Here is a 25828-nt window from a genome sequence, read left to right as displayed (position 1 = left end):
CTCTGTACAAGTGAAGATTCACAGTTAGATATACAAAAAACACTTGCAAGATATAATAAATTCCAAAAGCTGTCAAGTTGTGTATCCCAAGGAAAACTCCATTTTATTAACACAAATACAGGCTTAAGCTCTTTCGGCCATGAAAATGGCCTTCACCAGAAACACCCATGATCCCAATGGCAAACACTTAAATATCCTTCAGTAACAAAAAAATTACTATTCAATTAACCAATTAATATATTTTTTATACAAGTAACATAAACTAAAAACACTACTATAAGACACTTATAAAAACTGCAATTTTACTTGCATTTACTATATTTTGCTTTTCTGCGTAAAACAACTTTATAATTCACCCCACTATTAAGACCAGGCTTGTTATAAGCATTGAGCCCTTTAAGCACTTTGTATTCAAGCTCTCCTTCTTTGTCCCCATTTAAATCAGGAGAAACAGTATTACTGAAAACAAAAACTTTCAACACTTGGGACTTTCTAATGTATGTTTAAACAATGCATTATTGTAATCTTTCTTTTTTATTCCATATCAATGTTCATAAATGTTCCTTCTCAGTGATCTATTGGTTTTTCCTGTGTAGAAGGAATTACATGCTACACACTTTGCCATGTACACCACAAATTCTGAACTGCATGTAAACCCAACTAGCACTGTAATGGTTTTTTCATAGGTACTTCCTTCTGCATAGGGTCCCTCTGCTATAAATCTGCACTCTTTGCAGTCTAAACACTTATACATACCCTTAACTCTACTATTACTGGGTGCATGTTTATTTTCTAGAATCTCTTTGAAATTCCTAGCCCTTTTATTAATGTTTATGGGTTCTTCTCCCACTGCAGCCTTAACTACTTTATTTGCTACTAAAAATCCTCCAGCTGTTATTAATAATTCCTTTGATAGCTTCGTTGTTCTCTGTGAAGATTAAGGGCATGGCCGCTTGCCAATTCTTATCCTGCTTTGCCCTTCCTTCTCTTTCCCTAGTCCCTTTTCTTGCACCTTCCAATAAATTACTATCTTACTGGGATATCCCCTGTGCTTAAACTGCTCATGTAATTCTCCCACAAATCTGTCTATTTTGCTAGGATCACTTGTGAGTCTCTCTACCCTAATCAGTTATGGCTTATTGAGAGACCAATCTCTTGCCCCACATAACAGGGTACAATAATCTTTTACATTATTACAGATTTATTGATGATTTGTTTTTTGGGTGGAGGGGCAGAGAATGTAATTTAAAGGATTTTGTTAAAGAAATTAATGACAGCAGAAGTTTTTTTAAATTTTCATTGGAATATAATTTTTTCAGGATTGGTTATTTAGATTTAGACATCATTAAGGAACAAGGACAACAGATGTTAAGTACAGTTATAAGTTACAGGAATGTGGCTAGTAATAGCTTACTTCATTACACTAGCAGGCACCCTACGTACGTCAAACAAAATATAGTGAAGGTGCAGCTAATTAGGGTAGAGAGACTCACAAGTGATGCTAGCAAAATAGACAGATTTGTGGGAGAATTACATGAGCAGTTTAAGCACAGGGGATATCCCAGTAAGATAGTAATTTATTGGAAGGTGCAAGAAAAGGGACTAGGGAAAGAGAAGGAAGGGCAAAGCAGGATAAGAATTGGCAAGCGGCCATGCCCTTAATCTTCACAGTGGACAGCGAAGCTATCAAAGGAATTATTAATAACAACTGGAGAATTTTTAGTAGCAAATAAAGTAGTTAAGGCTGCAGTGGGAGAAGAACCCATAAACATTAATAAAAGGGCTAGGAATTTCAAAGAGATTCTAGAAAATAAACATGCACCCAGTAATAGTAGAGTTAAGGGTATGTATAAGTGTTTAGACTGCAAAGAGTGCAGATTTATAGCAGAGGGACCCTATGCAGAAGGAAGTACCTATGAAAAAACCATTACAGTGCTAGGTGGGTTTACATGCAGTTCAGAATTTGTGGTGTACATGGCAAAGTGCCTAGCATGTAATTCTTTCTACACAGGAAAAACCAATAGATCACTGAGAAGACGAATTTATGAACATTGATATGGAATAAAAAAGAAAGATTACAATAATGTATTGTTTAAACATACATTAGAAAGTCCCAAGTGTCGAAAGTTTTTGTTTTCAGTAATACTGTTTCCCCTGATTTTAATTTGGGACAAAGAAGGAGAGCTTGAATACAAAGTGCTTAAAGGGCAGATTCTGCTCAATGCTTATAACAAACCTGGTCTTAATAGTGGGGTGAATTATAAAGTTGTATTACGTAGAAAAGCAAAATATAATAAATGCAAGTACAATTGCAGTTTTTATAAGTGTATTATAGTAGTGTTTTTAGTTTATTTATGTTACTTGTATAAAAAATATATTAATTGGTTAATTGAATAGTAAATTTTTGTTACTGAAGGGTATTTAAGTGTTTGCCATTGGGATTATGGGTATTTCTGATGAAGGCCATTTTCATGGCCGAAAGAGCTTAAGTCTGTATTTGTGTTAATAAAAGGAAGTTTTCTTTGGGATTCACCACTTGGCAGCTTTTGGAATTTATTTGTAACACCTTGCAAGTGCTTTGTGTATATATAATACATGTAACTCCATACAAATTGCAGGAGTCCTTGCTGGACACATTGCGGGTGCTGCGAAGGTCACTTCCGGCTGATATCAAAGATTGAAACAATTCCAATTTCATGAACTTTAATCATTCTTTGACTTAGGAATGGAGTCCATTCCTGTCATGGTGTTAGAAACCCAAAAGACTTGGAGAAAATAAAAAAACTGACGTGACTTTAACCTATGATATTAACTCTTTGACATGACATAAGTTTGCATTTGCACTTGATGACATAACATGTATTTGCAACTGCTTTTTCTGCAACATGCATTGTGTTACCTACATTGCTGCATATACTATCGTAATGAGTCATGCACTGAGTTTATCCTATATGAATATACCCAGTGTAATTTTATCATGTAAAGCAAATGAAAGTATTAGAATGTTTCAGAATTCAATTGAGATACTTTTTGATATTAATTGGTAAATATATATTGAATAATCAGACACATATTTTGCTTACACAGTATATTCAATGCATCAACATCACAAACATATTAAGTGTGGGAGGCCGTTATTAGATCCTTGGATTTTAGAGCATTTTTGGTTTAATTCACTTTACCCCTTCTCTTCTAGGAATGATCTTTATAATTAATTGAGCTGTTAAATGTTAACATTTAACTTGTTGTGCTGTACTTGTACTGTTTGCTCAATGAAGTAAATTAAACATGTGAAATAGTATTAAATCTAAAAAAAAAGTAAACATCTGTGTTAGTTAAAGGGAAAGTTTTCAGTTTTTCTGATCTGCATTTCATAGGATCTCAAAGATGAAAAGAAGAAAGCAAGGATGGCAGCAGCTCGCGCAGTACTGGAGAAGTGTACGATGATGCTTCTCACAGCTTCAAAGGTAAGGCCTCTCTGCTGCCATGTTGTAGTGCTAAGGAAGAAAATAGAGAATTTGCATTGGATAACAGTGGTTGTAATGTTGTAAAGCTGTCATGCGTGCAAGAACGTCATTTACTTTAAAGAAGGTTTTTCAGCAAGGTGTCTTTAACGGACATGATGCTCTCGTTAGTATGATGTTTCCACTGCCAGTTTTCTTTAGGGAGATGACTTCAACATCCACAGTATGACTTGCATGGCCATGCATCTCTCAGGATACAATCTTTTCTTTTTTTTTTTTTTATGTGGTGGTGCAGCGGTAGCGTTGTTGCCTCCCAGCAAGAGGTTCTCCCGTTCGATTCTCGGTTGGAGTGCGGGGAGTGCCTTCTGTGTGGAGTGTGCATGTCCTCCCCGCGGTTGGTTGGGCGTTCGAAAGACATGCGTAAATGGGTGTGCCTTCGTTGAAGGTTGAACTTCGAGCTGCACCTCGGCGTTCGTGAAAATCTACTGCCAATCATTAGCGGACCGGAGTTCCTCTGTGGCAACCCCTAACCGGGAAAAGCTGAAAGACAACAACAACTTCTGTTCGTGCTAGTTGAAGCTCCTGTGTTGCCTTTTCTTCATTTATTCATCCAAGAATACTCTTTGTTCTCATTGTGCCTAAGACTTGATCTATCTATGCTGTAAAATGTATTGGTCAGTAAAAGGTATTATATCACCTGTCTTTCACAGAGTTATTCACACCTGACAAAAAACGTGTCCAAACCCCATCTAGCATCTTATGTTTGCAATGTAAGTTACCCATCATAATGAAACAGCACTGCAACAATCAAGTGCAATGCAACACAGTAGAGAAATAGTACCCATTCCCAGTGGAAACACACATTGCTGGCAGACAAAGACTGCTTAGATCCAGCTAGGTTACCATTTGTATTATATTATAAGCCTATCCAATATCCCTTTTAGTGTTTGAAATAATATATTTCACTTGGTTACAGATTGGCCATATCAATCCTATGGCTTGATAATTATGTATTACTCCTAATGACAGTAATTGGGATCATACCTTTGATAATTTGATTTGGCCCATGCATGGGACAAATCACTTAGGTGCTGCCTCTGTCCATTACTAGTGCAGGGGGCAGTCCTGGGATATTTTTCAATTTCCTACCCATAGATCTAAGTTACTGTTTGATATGGACAGGGATGAACTTTGTTTTATGTGGACGGGGAAACGGTTTCACAGCACAGATATCTTCTGCTCAGAAAACCTGTTGATGTTATATTCATCAACCTCTTTGACATAGAGCTGTCTTTATCTTACACCACCTCACACTTGTTCTGCTGTTGCTGAAAGTATCACCTTCTTTGATGGATACTTTCTTGCAATGATATTTGATTTTTGTATGATTTATGGGCTGTTGAACAAAAGCTGATGCTGTAGTGTACATGTATATTTATATATTTATGTATGTATATGGCTTTAATTTTATTTTATTTGTTCCATAGAAGAATTTATGAATTGATAGGCCTGGAATGTATAATATAGCCTAACCATGTTGCATTTTGGTTATATATTTTTGACATTACCTTCTTTACAGCCTGTACAGTAGGTGTGAAAGGATCGATATTTCTCAATTCAGTACAGGCAGCATCACATGGACTGATGTTCAGAACAGCCTAATCTTTGGCATCCATTAAGGCTTCCTTGTTGCGTATTACGTTTCGGCAGTATCCTATAGAAGATCATACTGTCAAAGACTTTTTCATTCAGTTAAATGTTTGCTTCCTGTGGCTGTTTTTGTTAGCCATTCACTGATGCATAGCTGAACTACTTTAGGAAATGTTACAGCAATGTCATCAGCACACCAGTTTTTAATGCACCATAAGCTGTTTATTCTTAAAAGGCAGCAGGCACTGCATTTGTGGATCAAGCAATGAAATGCAAAGTTGCGTGCCAACAGTTTCTGTATTAGTAACAGTTCTCTTTAACATTAAATTATTCAGGTGAGTTTGACTTCTCCACAGATTGTACATATTACCTTTTTGTGTATGGTGTCAGGTGGTTCTTCTTATGCCTTTAGCAAAATTACTCTTCATATGTTCATAAGTAAGTACTAGGATAGCTGCCCTTATGGGCCTTATTAAGCCCAGCCATTTACCCTAAAAAGTGAAAATCAAACCCTGTACTTTGTGTCTGTTTGAAAAACATCCTAACCATTATGTCAGCTCCCAAACTGTGCTACACGTGGCTGTGTCATATGATGTAATGCTAGTGATCTCTATATAATTGTATGTACTTCATCCAGGGCTACCAGTAAAGTGCAAGCAATTTATTTCTTCATAGTAATGAGAGATTTACACAGTAAAAAAGTGCCTGTAACTGCTGACGAGAGATGGAGGGTGTTGTCTGTGGATGAAAGTATATTATTGTCTTGTCAGGTGCTCATTTTAAACAATATTACATCTTTCTTTGCAGAACTAATGTGCAGTGGTGTGAATTAAGTTGGAATGCTTTACAGTGGTTATTGTGTGTTTGTATAAAACAAATTTGACACATTACTTTGCTCATTACTATTATTGTTGATTTTTAACACAATCCAATGTCTGAGAAGCACACAGTGAACAATGTGGCTATAACTACAGGGGACAGGGAATGTCTGGATGAAAATGATTGACTCTGGTGAGCTGATATTTATAATTGGCCTATATTTGCATTACTGGTGTGCATTTGTATAAAGCAAATTGGAATATTTTATTGGAGACATTTTTGGCACAGTCAGATGTAATATGTAAAGTGGGCTGTAAGTGACGAGTATAAAAATTTTGTGTATTTTAATAACAACAGCTGAGTGGCCTTTTTATAGTTGAAATGTTATGAAATGAGTATTTTTGTTATAATTGATTAGTACATGTTTTTTTCACTTCTTGCTGGAAAATGTACAATATTACAAATTTAGAACACACACTAATAAATTAATTTAAAACTATCTAGTGTTAAGTATAAATTAAAAAAAAATCATTAAGGTGAATCCAGAAGAACATGCAGATATATGCATTGTCCTAAACAAATTTGTGCCAGGGAGCCATTGCTTTTAGAACAGCATAGGGAATGAATTGGACTTAATCCATTACTATATGCACCAGTCTCTGGTATTCCTGCTTTTTCCTATCCTTTGTGCTCAGTGGTAATGTTGTATCCATGACTTTACTATGCTTCTTCCCTACCTTTATCCAAGCCCCCTCACAAACCCTTGGATACCCCTCCTTCTTACCCAAGCAATGGAAGGAAAAGTAAGGGAGGTTAGCTGGCTTTATTTACACATCAGCAGAAGGAGATCATGGCCAAATGGGATATTTCAGGTACTATTACAAGAATACAGACTGCTTCCTAGAAAGGCCAAAGTTCTCAGAGTCCATTAGTTCCAAACATCCTTATATTCCTTGCTTCTGATAGGATTCCTTTGTTTCCTTTTTGTCACTATTAATTGAACATTTTCTTGTTATGAGACTCATTGCTTACCTTTTTCTGAGTCAACCTGGATGCCCTTGTTTATTTTCTTCTCCAGTATTAGTTTCTTCAGTCTTTTTATGGGAAGCATTATTCATTTTTCTTCAGTCAGTAGTTCAATAATTGTTCAAATAATTAGTTCTTATATATAAAAATAGTATGAATAATACAGAATAATCAATTTAAAATCATATCTCAATAGCCAGTCCTCAAAATTTTTCTTGCTTTTTTTTTTTGTTGTTTTGTTTAGATCTTAAATGAGAAAAGGCAAAACTATGGAATCAAGTTTGCACAAGACAAATTATTGTACTTAAAATCAGCTCAGTATAACAAGTAAACTGCAACCAAAGTTTAACACAAGTAAAAACAGGCAATGTTTGAATGTTTGAATTAATTGCAAGCTAAACTAAATTATGTTGCACAACATTTAAAAAATGCCAAGCAAGTACCTAACACAGCTAACTAAAATTTTGATGGTATTTAAATTGCAATCAAAATCAAAGACAAATGAATAAAATAAATATGTGCTGATAAATACACAAGTTTTCCATATTGCACAAAATTTAAAATGCCAAACAGTTATGCACTTTTTCAGTCTACCCAATAGGATCAAATCTAGGTATGAGCAAATAAATACAGACTTGGAAGATAAATCAAAGGTGTCAATTGATGTACATTCTGCAGCTAGTATAAATATGTAAATAAATGCAACCAGCTAGCAGAAAACTAATAAACTGTAGCAGATGTTAATATGCAGGTAGATGCATATAGATAGCAGCTAGTCAAATGACATCTTATGTGTTGCGCAGAATTAAAAATTCCAAGTGGTGTGCTTTTTCTGCACTCTATTGACTTTGCACATTGCACAAAAAATGCAGTTGCAGCAGTTTCACCATACTTCTGTCATGCCAACGATATCAACTGTACATGTTAAGACATAACTGTCATGAGTTTATTGTTGCTAAATCCACCAGCTCACTGTTTTATATTGCATTAACAATAATGTAGCTTCACACAAACATGCCAGCAATCCTGCTGAGGATTCATCAATAACACAGATCCAGCCTCAATTAAAACTAACAGCGTATAGCAAGAGCTCACACCTTAATGCCTAAATCCTGACAGTACATGACATTTAAAAAGGAAAAGTGAATTAGATGGCACCTACTAAATCTCGGTATCTGAGAATCCCGTAGCTCTTTTCTCTCACTGGCCTCCAGTGCTCTTTCTGCAGTCATGTTTTAACTCTGGCTGCATTTCACATCTCCTCAGGTTTGATACTTCATGATCTCCAGCGCACTTCATATCACTAGCTGATGCAAATAAATGTTTAATCCATTCTGTTACTTTCAGCAGCAACAGAAATGCAGAAGGTGGCAGCTGGGAAAAATCTGTGCTCCATCATGTTCAGAACCACTGTTCCTTATAACCACACAAGTAAATAGGACTGTCACATTTGTCTTGTTTCAAATAGAAAACATCCAAGCCTGTCAGACACTTCTGGACACACATGAGTCCTTGTGATGATGATAAGATGCTACTGTGAACATATTCACCCCTTGATCAATTGCTTCAGTTATTTTCTGTGGTTTTTGCTACCCCCCCCCCCACTACTCCATCAGCTTCTTTTAAAAATAATTACTCAACACACAATGTCTTCTGGTTCCAAATATATTAAGGGCTGTGCTACCACAGATATTACATCAGAACTAGAAAATCTTAGTAAAATACAGTTCATATGCGTAGTGCAGTTCTAAGAACTTTTAAACAGGATCCTAGCCACTATTGAGACTGTTAGCATGTGTAGTGCTACAAGAAACCAGCAAAAAAGCTGCTGCTATAGTTAACCACTGTTTCAGGTGACTCCATATTGTAATTTTGTCTCATAATTATGAAAAAAATAAATAAAAACTAAGAGAGACCAACAAATGTGGATAACCACCATTTATTTTTGCAGGGGGCATGCACTCTGTATACCCTGCTACTTATACCAACTCTGAGGTCACCCTATATCTAAGGAAAAAAGGTATTCCAAGACACAGCCATCTCAGAATAAGATACGCTAAGTCCATAGTTTGTCACATCCAGTCTTGCTGTTCTTGCACTCACACTGCTCCATTATACAGGCTTCTAGCAGGCTACTACGTTTAAAACATCAACAAGTATCCTATAAATCAAAATACAGTCTGCAATCTCCAATTCTACATGATGGTGTTCCACCCTATTAATTACATATTTTGATCAGGCCATGTTCTTGATAATTAGGCCCATAGCCCAGATATTTAGCTGACAAACTTGTCCTTTCTGACTTGAGCTATGTCTGCAGTTGCTATTGCTTTACTTGGTTACTGGCAGGGCTGCTTTGAATGCTACAAAACTATGCTTATTAAAATAATACAACTTGATATAAGACAGAGTTATTAAATAAAAAACGGTACTTGAATCACCTAGCACTATGACATGATTGATAAAGCAGTGACTGTTAACGTCTCTTGGAGTGGAGTACAGGTACACTTCTCAGGCGTGCAAATTCCACATCAAGAATCCCTAGTGCAGACTCAAGATGTTACAGAATTTCTTGCTGCAGGGAGGGCAAGGCCTCCTTGCAGAAATGTTACTTGAAGAAAGGGGTTATATTTCTTCTAAATGCCCTTTCTTGAGCGTCTAAAGGCATACATGGGGTAACATCAATTTCATAACACAAAACTCATCATCTACTGAGATGACAGCACCAGTTCTGATGCTTGATTCTTTGGGAATGGATAGGGTCCAGGGCTCTCATTCCTAGGGGACAAATCTGCCAGCTAAATATCCAGGCTATGGGCTTAATTGTCAAGAAAAGAGCCTGATCAAAGTATGTAATTGGATGGAACACCATCATGTAGAATTTGAGACTGCAGACGTATTTTATTTTATAGGATACTTTTTGATGTGTTAACGGTAGTAGCCTGATAGAAGCCTGCATAATGGAATATATCTTAATGCACTTATCATGCTACTAGTACCATCTGAAGAACTACTAAGCATAATAATAGAATAGAATAATAAGCATTTAATATTTAATCCGCTTTTCGTTCTTTAGAGGTTTTATGTATTTAAAATAGTAACAACCTCACTGATATGGAATTTTCCTGAAGAAAAAAACATGATGTTGCACTACTCAAGGATTGTTATTTGTGCCAAATGTCCCCACATTGTTGCTTGCTCCTATGTTTTATTTGCCAAATAAGGACTGCCAGCAGTACAGAACAGAACAGGAAACTGAAAGAATCTTATGGCAGCTTTGCCAGAATGGGGAACATACAATATTTATTTATTCATTTTTTAAATGGTTGAGTGAAGTGCTTGTGGGACCCTTTGTTAGTCTTGAGCTGAGCCAATGGCACACATTTATTGTAGTAAACTCTGAATTAGTGAAGCTAATATAAACACAGGTAAACATAACAGACTATACAGGATTAGAGAATAGTATAAAAACGAGACTTAAGATTACTTTACATTGTAACGTAAATGCAGAAATGTATTACTTTAATAAAACAGCAGTTACTTGGATAACACAAACATACTCGCTGCTTTCTTGCTTGCAAGAGGACTAGGCTGAAATGTTACATTAGGCATTACCACTGAAGAATTTACATGCATTGGCTGAGTATTAGGTAATCCTTCAGTTTGTCTTGGAAATGTAGTACGTTTAGCATGTCTCCAAATTTGGCAGGTAGCTAATTCCAGCAAGTAGGTACAGTATTGGAGAAAGGCATTTTCCCACAGCAAGCATAAAACGGCAGCTTCATAAGAGCAAGGATTACCTGCCTGGTCTTCTGATCGGTGTGTGTAGTCAGTCTATTAGAGTGGGGGATGGCAACATTCCATGTTAAGAAGTTTGAATATCATTCATCCTAACCCAAGTGTGGCTTTCCCAGGAATCAGAAGACAGTTGATTTTTTGGAGTAGTGTACCATGCCAAATCCTGCTGTCTGTGAAACTAGTTGTCAATCTTTTGCTACATCTTCACCACAGTAATTGCATAGCAGAAATTATACAAGTATTTACGAACCAGCAGTTCTTTGAGAGTGTGTCGCTAATACACTGTGTAATCATTATTAAGTTATTGGGGCAGCTCCTACAGAAAGAAATGTTTCAGTACAAGAAGAAGAAATGGCTGCTACTATGTCTTAAAATTCTTATGTGGAATGATGTCTGCTTTTGCCTCATTGTGGTGTTGTGCTGGATCTGTTTTTCTGTGTTGTGCATCAATTGTGTCTGATGCATGGGTGTCAGCCAGTCAGGTCTGAGTAGGAAATTTTATAGTCACTTCACAGCATGCACAGGTTTCAAATAAACTGGGAAAACTGCAAAAGACTGTAAAATTGTAGGTGCAACCAAAACGAGTCAACAAATATTTCCATTTCTAATGCTTTCATATCTGAAGCATGTAATAGATACAAGTAGTTACATTTCCATTGTGGCTGCACTACTAATATGTACTTCTAGCATAAATATGTAATACTGTTGTGAAAATGTACTAGCAGGTGTAAATATGTAGTATTACTATTCTACTAGGTGTTAGTATGTGCTACTAAGTATAAATGTATATTTCAGAAGTTCTGTTATGTGTTAGGTAGTGTATGTATTTGTACTTGCCGCACACGCTTTTTACACCTATTGCTCTTCTTACTTTCTTAGACGTATATTGCTTTTATTCTTTCTTTTTTATGTTACTCTGAAGTTTATTCTTGCTGTCTACTATTTTTACTCTGAAATTTATTTTCTAAGTTTATATTGTAGCTGACAGGTGATTTACTTGTCATGTGCATTATAAACTCAGGTAGTGACTAATACTCCATGGACTATGTGACATACTCGATTTACAAATGACTAAATAAATATCTTATCTTTTATTTATTTATATTTATTTACCATGGTATTAAACTGATCATAAGTGACAATTTGCAAGTATAAAACTTTCACAGAAATGAAAACATTTATATAGTAAATAATTGCAAATGGTACACTGGTGTAGAGCCACACATAAAATCACACTTTAAACATTATAGTAACTTGACATAACATACATGTTCTGTAGTCCTATCTTGCCTTCATTCTTACATATGGGTTCGGAGCCAATCCTCAGCTCTGACTCAGCCTATTACAAAGCTCAAAGTCTCTTAGTTGGCTCGTGGCTAGGTAGGTATACCATAGTGCACTAGTACAATCCCCAGATCTCGTTTGCCGGGTCTACAAGTTCAGAAGTGCTTCTTGTTTGGCCGTGGCTAACATCAAAACCTTTTTCATTATTATTAATTTTTACTGATATTTTAGCTAGTTTTACTTAATATTAGTGTTAGTTATTATATAGGTAGTGTTTAGAAGCGTTTTCACTATTTGGTTAGTTAGTTTTTTGAGAACTTGTTGGACGTTTGGCCCTTGTTGTTCTCTGTGTGGTATCCTGTGTGCTAGTTCTAATACATTTAATATTATGTAGGTCTGCATTTGTTTAGGACCTTGTTTTTTGATTTTTCATACTTTATATTGTGTGCAGTGTTATTGTACTACCTTTTGACACAGTTTATATACCTGCAGGTCCACGTTCGTATTAGGGCCTTATTTTCTCTTTTTATCGATTACAAGGACTATGTGCATTGTTTGTTTATCTCGTACTTTGCCTGCTGTTTAAACTTTCTGGTTTTCTCCAGCTTACCTCTTTCTGGGTAGGACCATTTAAGTTAGAGGACCTAGTCCTCTGTTATCTTTGAATTTTTTCTCACAGGGTAGGCCCGTTTAAGTTAGAGGACCTAGTCCTCTTTAGTCTCTCCTTTCTGTGTGTGTGCTTGTTAGGGCTAGGCCCGTTTAAGTTAGAGGACCTAGTCCTCGTGTGTTTGTTATGTACCTTGTTATAGAGCTCTAATAAATATGTCTAAAGAGTCCAAAGATCACAAACCTTTGGGTTTCAAAAAATGCATAAAATGCTCCCAGAAGATGTCAATTACAGATGGCCACAGTAATTGTGTTTATTGCCTTGGAGCCATTCACTTGCAGGAAACTTGTTCATTCTGCCATTCCTTTAGCTCCAGAGTTCTCCAGGAATGGAAGAACAAGTTAAATCTGAAAGGTCTCCTCAAGTCTTCCTTCGAGGAAGACTTAGCAAGCTCTTTTTCCTCATCAAAATCCCATTCATCCAGAAAAGAGAAGGTCAAGTTGGCCAAGAGGCTTTCTCCAGCGTCGACTAGTGTATCGGAACCTCCTCAGAAGCTATTGAAAATGGATAAAACTTCTGTCTCATCTGCTGCACTGTCCTTGGAGCCGGTCAAGGTCGTCTATGTTGACACTGCAGTGTCGGCCCCAAGCTTTTTGGAGCCGACTACTGAAAAATTGCATCAGAGCCGGTCCAGAGATCTTTTACCGGTCTCCCCAACCTTAAGATCTCCAATTTTACAGAGATCCAGATCGCCTACCCTGTCATCCAGATCCTCCAAGAGCCTATCAGAAGAAGATGTGGAGAGAGTAGTGCTTAGACTCTTGAAGTCATCTGCTTTGCCCAGATTGTTGTTGGCTCTAACCCAGTCAGTTCCAGAGCCACCGTAGTCCATTCTCCCTGTTGTGGTTCCTCCTCCAAGCTGAGTTGGGCCTTCATAGCTGGGGATTTTGGTTACGCTTGTTGTGGAACCCTCGGTTCCAGCTCCCCTTGTGGCTGTCTCGGAGCCGAGATCCACTTCGACACCTTTGGCGCCGTCTGTGGTGCCGAGGAGCCGAAACTCACCGGTCTGCCCCAACAGGGACACTTGGACTGAACCTCTTCGGTGCCAAGTCTCCCTCTCGGTACATCGGCTAGGGTGAGCTCGGAACCTACATTTATCTCGGAGGTAGTTGCTCTGGAGCCGAGGACTACCTCTGTTTCCTCGGAACCGGGGCTGTCTTCGGAGCCGTAGAGATCTGCTTTCGAGATGATGAGGAGTGTGCTGTCTTGCTCATCAGCTCCGCGCAAGGGTACAGATACTCTTCCCCCTCAAGCACCGACCTTGGTCTCAGCACCTTCTCTCTCTCTAGACAGCAGAGACCCGCAGCCTCAGGAGCCCCCCTTAGATGGCCACCAGTCTTCTGAGACCTCCCCAGAATACCCTTCTGAGGAGCCCCCTCAGAAGAGGACATGCAAGAGGAAGCATGTAGACTCCCTGGATGAGTCCATCACTTCAGACACTGACCTCGAGGAGTCAGAAGGGTCCCCCAAGTCATCCTCTGATGATGTCTCCTTTGTAGACATCTTAGAGATCCTAAAGCAGAGAGGCAGCTGGCCCATTGTTACCCCTTCTGATGAGGAGTCAGTGTACCTGAAGGCTTTCGGGTCTCAACCGTCAGCCTCTTGGGTGTCTCCACATTTTAACGAACTCTTAGACCTGGTTAGTCGAAAGGTGTGGGAGACTCCTGATGCCGTGGAGCCAGTCCCCAGAAGACCCAATAAATTTCTCTCTGCCCCAAAAGAGAAAGAGTTTTTGTCCAAGGGCGTGCCTGTAGATACCATGGTGGTGGCGGAGGCCACTAAGAAGGAGCAAGCGGACACTTCTTCATCTGTCCATTCGCCGAACAAGGAATCTCGAATGATGGATAGATATGGGAAGCGTATCTTTTCTTCAGTGGCTTTTACCCTCAGATCGCTGAACTATCTCACACATTTTACTAGGCTTCAGAGAAATCTCCTCAAGAAGTTAAGAGATACTCTTCAAGGTACATCTACTGAAGGAATCCCTGAGAAGGTGACTGCTCAGATGTTCATCGTGTTTCACTGTTGCAGTCATTACAATTGGGTTATCCTGCTGGCAGGCTACCCGCGGTCGGCCTGAATTCGAAAGTCTAGGTCCGGCGTCAGTTACTGTTGCCTCCTCCCTGACATCAGTGCGCCAGGGGTATAAAAGATGCAGCCGACGCCATTTTCTTCAGTCTTTCTTGCCGCACGGTGCCTAAAGCAAAAGCAGTTCGCAAGTGCCAGTCGGCCGACTCCTGAGATTTTCAAGTTCGTTGGGGAAACTTTTTTCTTGCTGCAGACCGATGTCAGAAAAAGTTAATAATTGTATTTCTTGTGGGAAGCAAATACCTCATAAGGATTTTCATTCTTACTGCATTCCTTGCCTAGGCCCTGACCACGACGTTGCTAGTTGTCAGTTTTGTGCTAGATTTAACCAACTCACTATTAAGCGTTGGTACGATTTTGCATTTCATTACTTTGGCAGAAGATTTAATTATATAATGCCGTCGGAACAGCCGACTACCGGAATTTACAAAAAACGCAAGGAAAAAGAGAAGGACAGGAATCTGGGGTCCAAAACCGATGACAAGGCTTCTTCTAGGCCAGTCGCCGGTTCGCCAGTTCTCAGTGAGGCGCTTTCGCAGGCCCTGACGACTGCTACTTTAGAGTTGCATGCCGATACCGACTCCCACATGGAGTCAATCAGGCCTACAGAAACTCAAGGTATTGGACCTTCGGAAACCATTCCCTCAGATGGGTCCGGAGCCGCTGAGCAGGCATCGGCTTCTGAGGGTGTTTTCAGACCTACACAATTATATGTTAAAACTACTTCAGCTACAAAAGCAAAGACTAAAGCAGCTTTAAAGACAAAGAAACAAGTACAACAGCCCCATGGACAGGCTTATATGCCTAAAAAACAGATGCTCAAAATGGCCGAAGACCTAATTACTTTGATCAGGGTTCTCATACCCCTCTTGACAAGAGGCCTAGGCAAGAGGTAGAATATGAATTTTCAGATCAGGTTTCCATTTCATCTGATTCCTCTTCTGATCAGGAATACTCTCTTCCTCCTTATGAGGATTCTGATGCAGAAGAATCTATCCCCTCAGCTTCTCCTCCTGAGGATTATTCTTTTGGGGAAACACTGCATACCATGAGGGAGCATTTCCACTGGGAAAGCCAAGATTATTCAAAATCTAAGAAAAGGCTCAGAGACTTTCTTTTACTGCCTCAGCACAGGCCCCTGGCTATTCCACCTGTACTAGACATTGTAGATGATGTATTTTCAGAGTCCAGTCTGACTCCAGACTCCTTACCTCCAGCTCCTGTTAAGCCAGACAGATACTACAGGGTTCCAGACTCCCACAAATTTCTTTTTAAAAACCCTGCTGCTGACCCAGAAGGTATCTCTCAGGGTCCAAAGGGGGTCAAGGCTTCCACTGCAAAAAACCCTACCCTCTCTGACCGGGGCACTGGACAGATGGGGAAAAAAGATTTACACTTCTGCTACCTTGGCAATAAGGGCTTTAAATTGTCAGTTTCACATGCTTAAATATCAGCAATACCTTATGTCACTGCTTAAACAGAAAATGTTGACAAATTCTGAATGTGCAGAAAATAAAGAAATGCAAGATTTATTGCATGCAGCTGAACAAGTTGGAAAGCATACTTTACAATGTGGTTTTGATTCTTTGGCGGCCTCCTGCAGAGCCGCTGTTATGGGTTCTATCATTAGGAGGCATGCTTGGTTAAAGGAACAGAATCTGCCTGATCATGTTAAAGCAAAATTATTAGATGCACCATTACAGCATGATACCTTGATGTTCATCGTGCATACAGCTGCAGTCATAATAGATGGGTTCTCCTGAATTCCAAAGTCTAGGTCGGTTGTCGCCGCTTCTTCCCTGACGTCAGTGCGACAGGGTATAAAGGAACCAGCCGACGCCATTTTCTTCAGTCTTTCTTGCGCAGAAGCAGTTCGCAAGTGCCGGTCGGCCAGCTCCTGAGATTATGAAAATTTGGAAACCGAAGTCTCCTTGAAAGCTAAGTACAAACTTTTCTTGCCTCAGACCGATGTCAGACAAAGTTAATAATTGTATTTCTTGTGGGAAGCAAATACCGCATAAGGATTTCCATTCCCTCTGTATTCCTTGTTTAGGCCCAGACCATGACATCTCGGTCTGTCGCTTTTGTGCTACATTCAACAAACGCATTATTTTGGGAAAGCATTTAACTATATTATGTCGTCGGATACTCCGACTCCAGTTTTGTCTAAAAAACGCAAAGATAAGGACCGACACACGAGGTCCGTGGCCTCTACCGACACCACGCCAAAGCCGACTACACGTGGTCCGGTTCTCAGCAGCCCCTGACACCCGACGACACTTCTTTGACGGTGTCTCCTGTGCCCGAGGTTGCAGGCTCCTCGGCCCACACTCCGACTACAGATACCGAAGCCACTTTTGGCATTGAAACTCAGAATGTGGACAGGTCCACCTCCACTCCAGGTGTCTTCAGACCTTCCTCTTCTTTCTCCATCAAGGCTTTCACTAAGTCTAAAGCAACCATGCACTCTAAGAGACCAGCTACACAGGGCCCATCTCCAGGCCTCATGCCTAAGAAACAGATGCTTAAAATGGCTGAGGATTTAATTACTCTTATCAGAGGTTCTCAGCCCCCACCGGACAAAAGGCCCAGAGTGGAGGAAGATTTCCCCTCCTCTGATCAGGGCTCCATTATTTCAGAGCACTCTGATTATCAGGAACATTCTTACTCCCCTTTTGAAGACTCTGATGCGGAGGAGTCCATCCCTTCTGTATCCCCCCCTGAGGATTACTCATTTGGGGAAACTTTGCATACCTTAAGGGAACACTTCCACTGGGAAGGCCAAGATTATTCAGATTCCAAGAAAAGGCTTAGGGAATTTCTCTTGCTACCTCAGCACAGGCCTCTGGCTATACCTCCTGTCTTGGACATCCTAGATGATGTTTACTCGGAGGCCTGCCTTAACCCGGACTCTCTACCTCCAGCTCCAGTTAAGCCTGACAGGTACTATAGGGTTCCTGACTCACACCAATTTCTATACAAAAGCCATGCTGCTGACCCAGAAACCATCTCACAGGGCCCAAGGGAGTTAAGGCCTCCATTGCTAAAAATCCATTACCTTCCGAGAGAGATTCCAGATCCTTAGAAAGGTGGGGAAAAAAGGTATATACCTTGGCTACCTTAACCATGAGGGCCTTAAACTGTCAGTTCCATATGCTAAAATACCAACAGTTTTTGTTATAACAGTTGAAAAGTAAAATGTCACAACCTGAACAACCAGACTTGAAGGAGTTGCAGGATTTGATGCATAGTGCAGAACAAGTGGGTAAGCATGCCTTACAATGTGGTTTTGATGCTCTAGAGGCCTCATGTAGAGCTGCTGTTACAGGATCAGTCAAGGCATGCCTGGCTCAAGGAACAAGCCTTGCCTGATCATGTCAAAGCTAAATTACTAGATGCCCCTCTTCAAAAGGATGTACTATTTGGTGCTAATGCTGAGGAGGTATTAAGGAAAATGGAGGAAAAGGCTAAATCAATGCAAACTGTGAAAGATTTTCTACAGGTACAACCCCCATGTTTTAGTAGAAATTGGCCTTCCAAAAACTGGTCCTTTCCTGCCACGGACAGACCCCAAAGAGGCAGATACAGGCGCCCGAGGGCCAGAGGACAATCCCAAGGATCGTTTAGAGGCAGACAATGGCAAGCTCCTACACAAAGAGGTGGTGAGGATAACTGCAATCTTTCAGAAAGCAAACCCAATGACTTTCCCTTTGCATGCCAACCAAGTCTCAAATGGCAGCCTTAGGAGGAAAGCTGGCATTATTTTCAAAATTGGCATATTGTCACAAAGGACATATGGATCCTGGACATTATAAACAGAGGCTACAAATTCCATTTTCACACCCTTCCAAAAATGAGAGGCATGCCAAACCTGCCACACAATCAAAGGGCAGAGGCACAAAGGCAAATTACAGATCTCAAAAACATGAAAGCTATTCAAGAGGTACCTACGCACGAACAAGGTCAAGGTTTTTATTCCAGGCTATTTCTGGTACCAAGGAAGGGAAAAGATTGGAGACCTATTTTGGACCTATCCATCCTAAACACATTTCTACTCGTACCAAAATTCAAGATGCTCACTCTACAGCAACTTCTTCCCATGCTGGGCAAGGAGTCTTGGCTGGTAACAATGGACCTCAAGGAGGCATACCTGCATGTCCCAATCAGACAAAATTGCAGAAGGTACCTCAGATTTCTTGCAGGTTCAACCCATTATCAATTCTCTGCATTGCCCTTTGGCTTATCTAAGAGGATTCACGAAATACCTGGCATCAGTAATTGCCTTCTGCAGACTTCAAGGGATACAAATATACCCCTATTTGGACGACTGCCTGATCCAAGCGGACAGCAAGCACATTCTTCTGAAACATCTGGCTTATGTAATAATGTTGTTGAACTCTCTGGGATACACAGTCAACAAAAAGAAATCAAGGCTAATACCCTCTCGGAAGATAATTTTCCTGGGTGCCAATTTGGACACAAACACCCAGATGGCCTACCTCACGCCAGAGAAGCAGGGGCAACTAATTCAATACTTCAGAACACTAGCAAATTGCACCAGGCTGACTGCAAGGAAATTCCTGCAGGCTCTGGGATTCATGGCATCTTGCATCTTACTAATCCCATGTGCAAAGCTGCATATGAGGAAACTACAATGGTACCTGAAAAACATATGGTCTCAACACAGCCACAGTTTGGAAACAATAATACCACTAATTCCATGTCTGCAAAAGGAATTTCTGTGGTGGGCTCAAGCATGTCAAACACAGGTCTTCCATTCAGCAAGCCTCAAGCAAATCAAGTCATCACAACAGACTATGCCTGATGACAGATCGGTGCATTCAGGGCAAATGGTCCCAAAAAGAAAAGCACCTTCACATCAATCAAAAGGAAATGCTAGCAGTAATAAATGCTATTATAGCTTTCAAGGACCTTCTACAACCAGGTCAACTATTGATAAGAACAGACAACACCACAGTTATGTGGTACATAAACAAACAGGGAGGAACACATTCTTACCCCCTATGCAGACTGGCCATGTCTCTTTGGAACATGGCCATGGACTTACAAATGGAACTACAAGCACAGTACCTTCCAGGCAGGGAAAACACGCTGGCAGACAACCTAAGCAGGAATATGACAGATCCACACGAATGGAAATTGCATCCAAAAGTTTTTACAGAAATAATCCAAGAATGGGGAAGGCCAGACATAGATCTCTTTGCCTCCCACAAAAATCATCAATTGACAAAATTCTGCTCAAGGATTTTCCATCCAAAGGTCTGGAGAGTGGACGCTCTCTCTTTCAGTTGGACATCAATGACAGTTTATGCCTTCCCACCTCTTCCTCTGCTGCCCAAAGTTCTATTGAAAACCAGAGCAGACAGACCAAATATGATTCTCATTGCTCCGGACTGGCCAAGGCAACACTGGTACCCACTCCTGAGGAGCCTGACGCATTCCCCACCATGGACCCTGCCTCTAATGCCTCTTCTTCTGACTCAGCACAGCTTCAAAACTCTTCACAGCCAGCTAAAAACACTCAATTTAGCCGCATGAAAGATTCCTTAGCATCACAACAGGCCCTACTCTCCAAGGAGGTGCAGGATGTCATTTTGGAGGCCAGAAGGCCATCAACTAGAAAAGTTTACTCCGCAAAATGGAAACGGTTTTGTGTCTAGAATGAGAAAAAGGGCCAGGATCCTGGAAAACTGAATTTACCTCAAATACTACAATATTTGGCTGAGCTGCTAAGCAGTGGACTTTCATTCTCCTCCATCAAAATCCATGCCTCAGCCATTTCTGCAGAATACAACACTGATCCACCTTTATTCTCTCACCCTCTCTTAAGACAGTTCCTCAGAGGGGCTAAAAATTTAAGACCTCTAAGGAAACAACCAATACCTGCCTGGGATCTTAATTTCATTCTGGAAAAACTGACCTTGCCTCCCTTTGAGCCAGCTGCTTCATCAGATTTGCAATATTTGTCCTGGAAAACAGCTTTCCTTCTGGCTATCACCTCAGCTCGTAGAGTTTCAGAACTACAGGCTATCATGGCTGTCCAGCCTTTTATCATCTTCCATCAGGACAGAGTTTCCTTACGAACCAACCCGTTCTTTATGCCTAAAGTGGTATCCAGGGTAGCTTTAAATCAGGCCATACATTTACCTACTTTTTATCCTAATCCTCAAAACAAAGGGGAGAGATTACTACATTCCTTGGACATCCACAGACAACTGCATTATTATTTGGACAGAACAAAGCCTTTCAGAAAATCAGAACAGCTCTTTGTGTCCTATGCGGTAGGAGCTCAAGGAAAGCCTATTTCCAAACAGACAATCTCAAAATGGATAGCCCACTGCATACACTTTTGCTATTCCTTTCATGGCAAAACTGTACCTACTGGTATTAGAACTCATTCCACCAGGGCCACAGCCACCTCTGCAGCCTTCCTCAGAGGAGTTCCTACCAAGGATATTTTGGAAGTAGCCACTTGGAGTTCTGTGCATACCTTCGCCAAGCACTACAGCCTACCATTATACTCCAAATCTAGAGCAGGCTTTGCCACTGCAATCTTGCAGGGCATTTTGGCTCCTCCTAGTTCCACCTAGTGCCTACCACCCCTTTCTTAGCTTTGGGATTCTACCCATCTGTTACGACTGCAGCTGTATGCATGATGAACATAGTACAGTTTTGTACCTACCATAAATGTAGATGTTTGAGTGCTAATACAGCTGCAGTCCAGGTTTCCCTCCTTCCCCTCTAGCCAAACACATACTCATACAACCTGATTGGGGTATCCATTTATGATGTATTTGCTTGCAACTACTGTATTTTGATTATATTGCACTGCATTATTACACAAATTTATGTATTGCCTTCCTTCTGGGGCACCTGACATCTGGGGCAAGAAAAACTGAAGAAAATGGCTGGTTCCTTTATACCCTGTCACACTGGTCAGGGAAAGCGGCGGCGACAACCGACGCGGACCTAGACTTTGGAATTGCAGGAGAACCAATCTGTTATGACTGCAGCTGTATTAGCACTCGAACATCTACATTTATGGTAGGTACAAAACTGTACTTTTGGTGTTAAAGCAGAAGAGGTTTTGAAGAAAATGGAGGACAAAGCCAAATCTATGCAAACAGTCAAGGATTTCTTACAGGTACAGCCTCCAAGATTTAGCAAGACACTGGCCTACAAAGAATTGGTCCTTTCCAGTGTCAGACAGGCCACAAAGAGGCAGATACAGATGCCCTAGAGGCAGATCCCAGCCCCAAGACTCATACAGGTCTAAACAATGGGGTGCTAATACCTCCAAAAGCAGATAAGACAAATCACATCCATACACAAAGCAGTCCCAATGACTTCCCCCTGCCAGCGCCAAGCACTTATCTTCTGGCAGCTCCTTTAGGGGGAAAACTAGCACTTTCTTCTCAAAACTGGCACCTAATCACCCAGGACAAGTGGGTCTTGAACATAGTGTCACAAGGTTACAGGTTCCACTTTCACACCATGCCAAGGGCAAACGGTATGCCGGACCTGCCAAAAAGCAATGGGCAGAGGCACAAAAACAAGTTTCATCCCTCATGGACATGAGGGCCATTCAGCAAGTACCACAACAAGAGCAGGGACAAGGATTTTACTCAAGACTTTTCTTGGTGCCCAGAAAGGACAAAGCCTGGAGGCCAATACTGGACCTATCTATTCTAAACACATACCTGGATATTCCAAAATTCAGAATGTTGACTCTGCAGCAGCTTCTGCCCATGCTGGGCAAGAAGGCTTGGCTTGTAACTTTAGACCTAAAATAGGCATACCTGCATGTTTCAATCAGACAATCATGCAGAAGATACCTCAGATTCATAGCTGGCTCAATGCACTACCAATTCTCTGCACTGCCCTTTGGCTTATCTACTTCGCCCAGGGTCTTCACAAAATGCCTGGCACTAGTAATTGCTTTTTGCAGACAAAGAGAGATACAAATATATCCTTACTTGGACGACTGCCTTATTCAAACAGAGAACAAGGACATACTACTACAGCATCTGGCATTTGTAAAAAGATTATTAACATGCCTAGGGTACACAGTAAACGAAAAGAAATCAAAACTCGTGCCCTTTCAAGAGATAATATCCCTGGGTGCAAGCTTAAGTACAACTGCCCAGATGGCTTATCTCAGGCCAGACAAACAAAGGCAACTGACTACTTATTTCAAAAAGTTGACAACAAACACCCAGTTAACTGCAAGAAAAATTCTGCAGGCTTTGGGATTCTTGGCATCCTGCATTCTGCTAATTCCATATGCAAGACTGCATATGAGGAAATTACAATGGTATCTAAACAGTGTTTGGACTCAACATTGCCACAGCCTGGAAACAATAATTACACTCATTCCCTGCCTGCAACAGGAGTTTCAATGGTGGGCAAAGGCCTGTCACTACAACAAGGGGCAGCCATTTACCATACCCCCAGCCAGGCAGACATTGACAACAGATGCATCGGATTATGCCTGGGGGGCCCACATGGCAGGAAGATGTATTCAGGGCTCATGGTCTGCAAACCAAATGCATCTACATATCAACCAAAAAGAGATGCTAGCTGTTCAAAATGCCCTGACAGCCTTCAAGGACTTACTTCATCCAGGACAACTACTGATAAGGATGGACAATACTACAGTTATGTGTAACATAAACAAGCAGGAAGGCACACATTCCTACCCCCTTTGCAGACTAGACATGACTTTGTGGGACACAGCATTGACTTACCAGGTACATCTGCAAGCACAATTCCTGCCAGGAAGGATAAATACTCTGGCAGATGAACTAAACAGAAAACTCATGGATCCCCACGAGTGGCAATTGGATCCACAAGTCTTCAACATAACAACAAGGAATTGGGGATGCCCGGACATAGATCTATTTGCATCCCCTCTCAACTGCCAACTACAGAGATTCTGCACAAGGACTTATCACAGACAAGTATGGAAAGTGTATGCTCTATCTTTCAGCTGGAGAAACTTAACAGTATATGCCTTTCCCCCACTGCCTCTCCTTCCCAAGGTACTCCTAAAGGTCAGACACGAGAAGCCAAAAATGATATTGATTTCCCCAGACTGGCCCCGCCAGCACTGGTACCCAATCCTCAGGAACTTGACTCAATGCCCAGCATGGGCATTACCTCAAATTCCTCACTTACTGACCCAACAAAACAATCAGATCCTACACAGCCAACTCAGGACCTTAAATCTGACAGCATGGCGGATAATGTAGCTTTTCAAAACACGCCTCTCACTAAAGCGGTGATGGATGTTATTTTCGAGGCCAGGAGGCCCAGTACAAGAAAATTTTATACAGAAAAATGGAAGAGATTCTGTGCTTGGAACCAGGCACAAGGCATTAACATGACTGTTCCAAATATCCCTCAGATTTTACAATACTTAACTGAGATGCTGGACAAAGGCCTATCCTTTTCATCAATTAAGATTCATGCCTCTGCCATTTCAGATCATTACAATACAGAGCCACCTATTTTTTCTCATCCTTTATTAAGGCAGTACCTCAGAGGAGCCAAAAACTTACGACCTCCAAGGAGATCACCAATACCTGCATGGGACCTCAATTATGTCTTGGAAAAACTCACTCTGCCTCCTTTTGAGCCAGCCGCTACAGCTGACATAACATTTTATCATGGAAAACAGCTCTACTCCTAGCAATAACCTCTGCAAGATGAGTCTCAGAGCTACAGGCACTCATGGCTGTGGAACCTTTTATCATTTTTCATCCAGATAGGGTTTCTCTAAGGACAAACCCCACATTTATGCCTAAGGTAGTGTCCAGTGTGGCCCTCAACCAAACTATTAATTTGCCTACCTTTTATCCAAACCCACAGAATAAGGGTGAGAAACTTCTGCATTCTTTGGACATACACAGACAACTGCGCTTCTACTTGGACAGAACCAAAGCTTTCAGAAAGACTGAGCAATTACTGGTAGCATATGCTGCAGGATCACAAGGAAAGCCTATCTCAAAGCACACTATTTCCAAGTGGATAGGTCACTGCATTCATTTATGCTATTTTCAACATGGCAAATCAGTGCTTAAGGGCATTAGGCCACATTCAACCAGAGCAGCAGCCACTTCACCAGCCTTCCTTAGAGGAGTGCCAACCAAAGACATTTTAGAGGCTGCAACCTGGAGTTCAGTGCATACTTTTACAAAGCACTACCATTTACCACTCTACTCCAAATCCAGGGCAGGCTTTGCCACTGCAGTCCTGCAGGGCCTCATAGCTGCTCCTAATTCTATTTAGTTCCAGCATCCCAACCTTAGCTTTGGGATTCAACCCAATTGTAATGACTGCAACAGTGAAACATGATGAACATAGTACAGTTGTGTACCTACCATAAATGTAGATGTTCGAGTGTATTCATTGTTGCAGTCCAGGTTACCCACCCAGCATCCCCCTTTTCTTTGCTGGACCATATCTGTACTTCACTATTCTATACAACCTATGTGGTGTATTTGCTTGTAGATGAAGGGAACTTGTTACTTGTGGCATGCATGCTTTATAGACATATTTTTAGCCTACCCTTTTGGAGGTACCTGACATCTGGGGCAAGAAAAACTGAAGAAAATGGTGTCAGCTGCATCTTTTATACCCCTAGCACACTGACGTCAGGGAGGAGGCGACAGCAACCGACGCCGGACCTAGACTTTGGAATTCAGGCCGACTGCGGGTAGCCTGCCAGCAGGATAACCCAATTGTAATGACTGCAACAGTGAATACACTCGAACATCTACATTTATGGTAAGTACACAACTGTACTTTGTCCATCTTAAATTCCATCGTGAACTCCTCCATGAGGCTGATTTCCTATTCAGCCGATGGAGCGAGCAGGGCAGCGGGTTCAGGTGTTTCCCCTTAGGAGACACTCCTGGATACACTTATGTAACTTTGTGGAGCATTTCAAGTCTACCTTTACCAACGCCCCATTTGACGGTTCTTCATTGTTTGGACCTAAGGTAAAAGA

The 25828-nt window shown here is 40.8% G+C and overlaps 1 protein-coding gene across 1 annotated transcript in view; it reads left to right on the top strand.

Moving 5' to 3' along the window:
* The window catches only part of CTNNAL1 (catenin alpha like 1), a 1837423-nt gene that overhangs the window by 865042 nt on the left and 946553 nt on the right, over nucleotides 1-25828 (top strand). The window contains exon 5 of the mRNA XM_044064584.1: nucleotides 3378-3467. Coding sequence (XP_043920519.1) covers nucleotides 3378-3467 — 90 coding nt within the window. The remainder of the gene's footprint in view (nucleotides 1-3377; nucleotides 3468-25828) is intronic.

The sequence above is a fragment of the Protopterus annectens genome, chromosome 3.part0, assembly GCF_019279795.1.
Source record: "Protopterus annectens isolate FY-2018-M chromosome 3.part0, PAN1.0, whole genome shotgun sequence".
In the NCBI taxonomy this organism is placed as follows: Eukaryota; Metazoa; Chordata; order Ceratodontiformes; family Protopteridae; genus Protopterus; species Protopterus annectens.
This window is presented reverse-complemented; position numbering and strand designations above follow the sequence as displayed.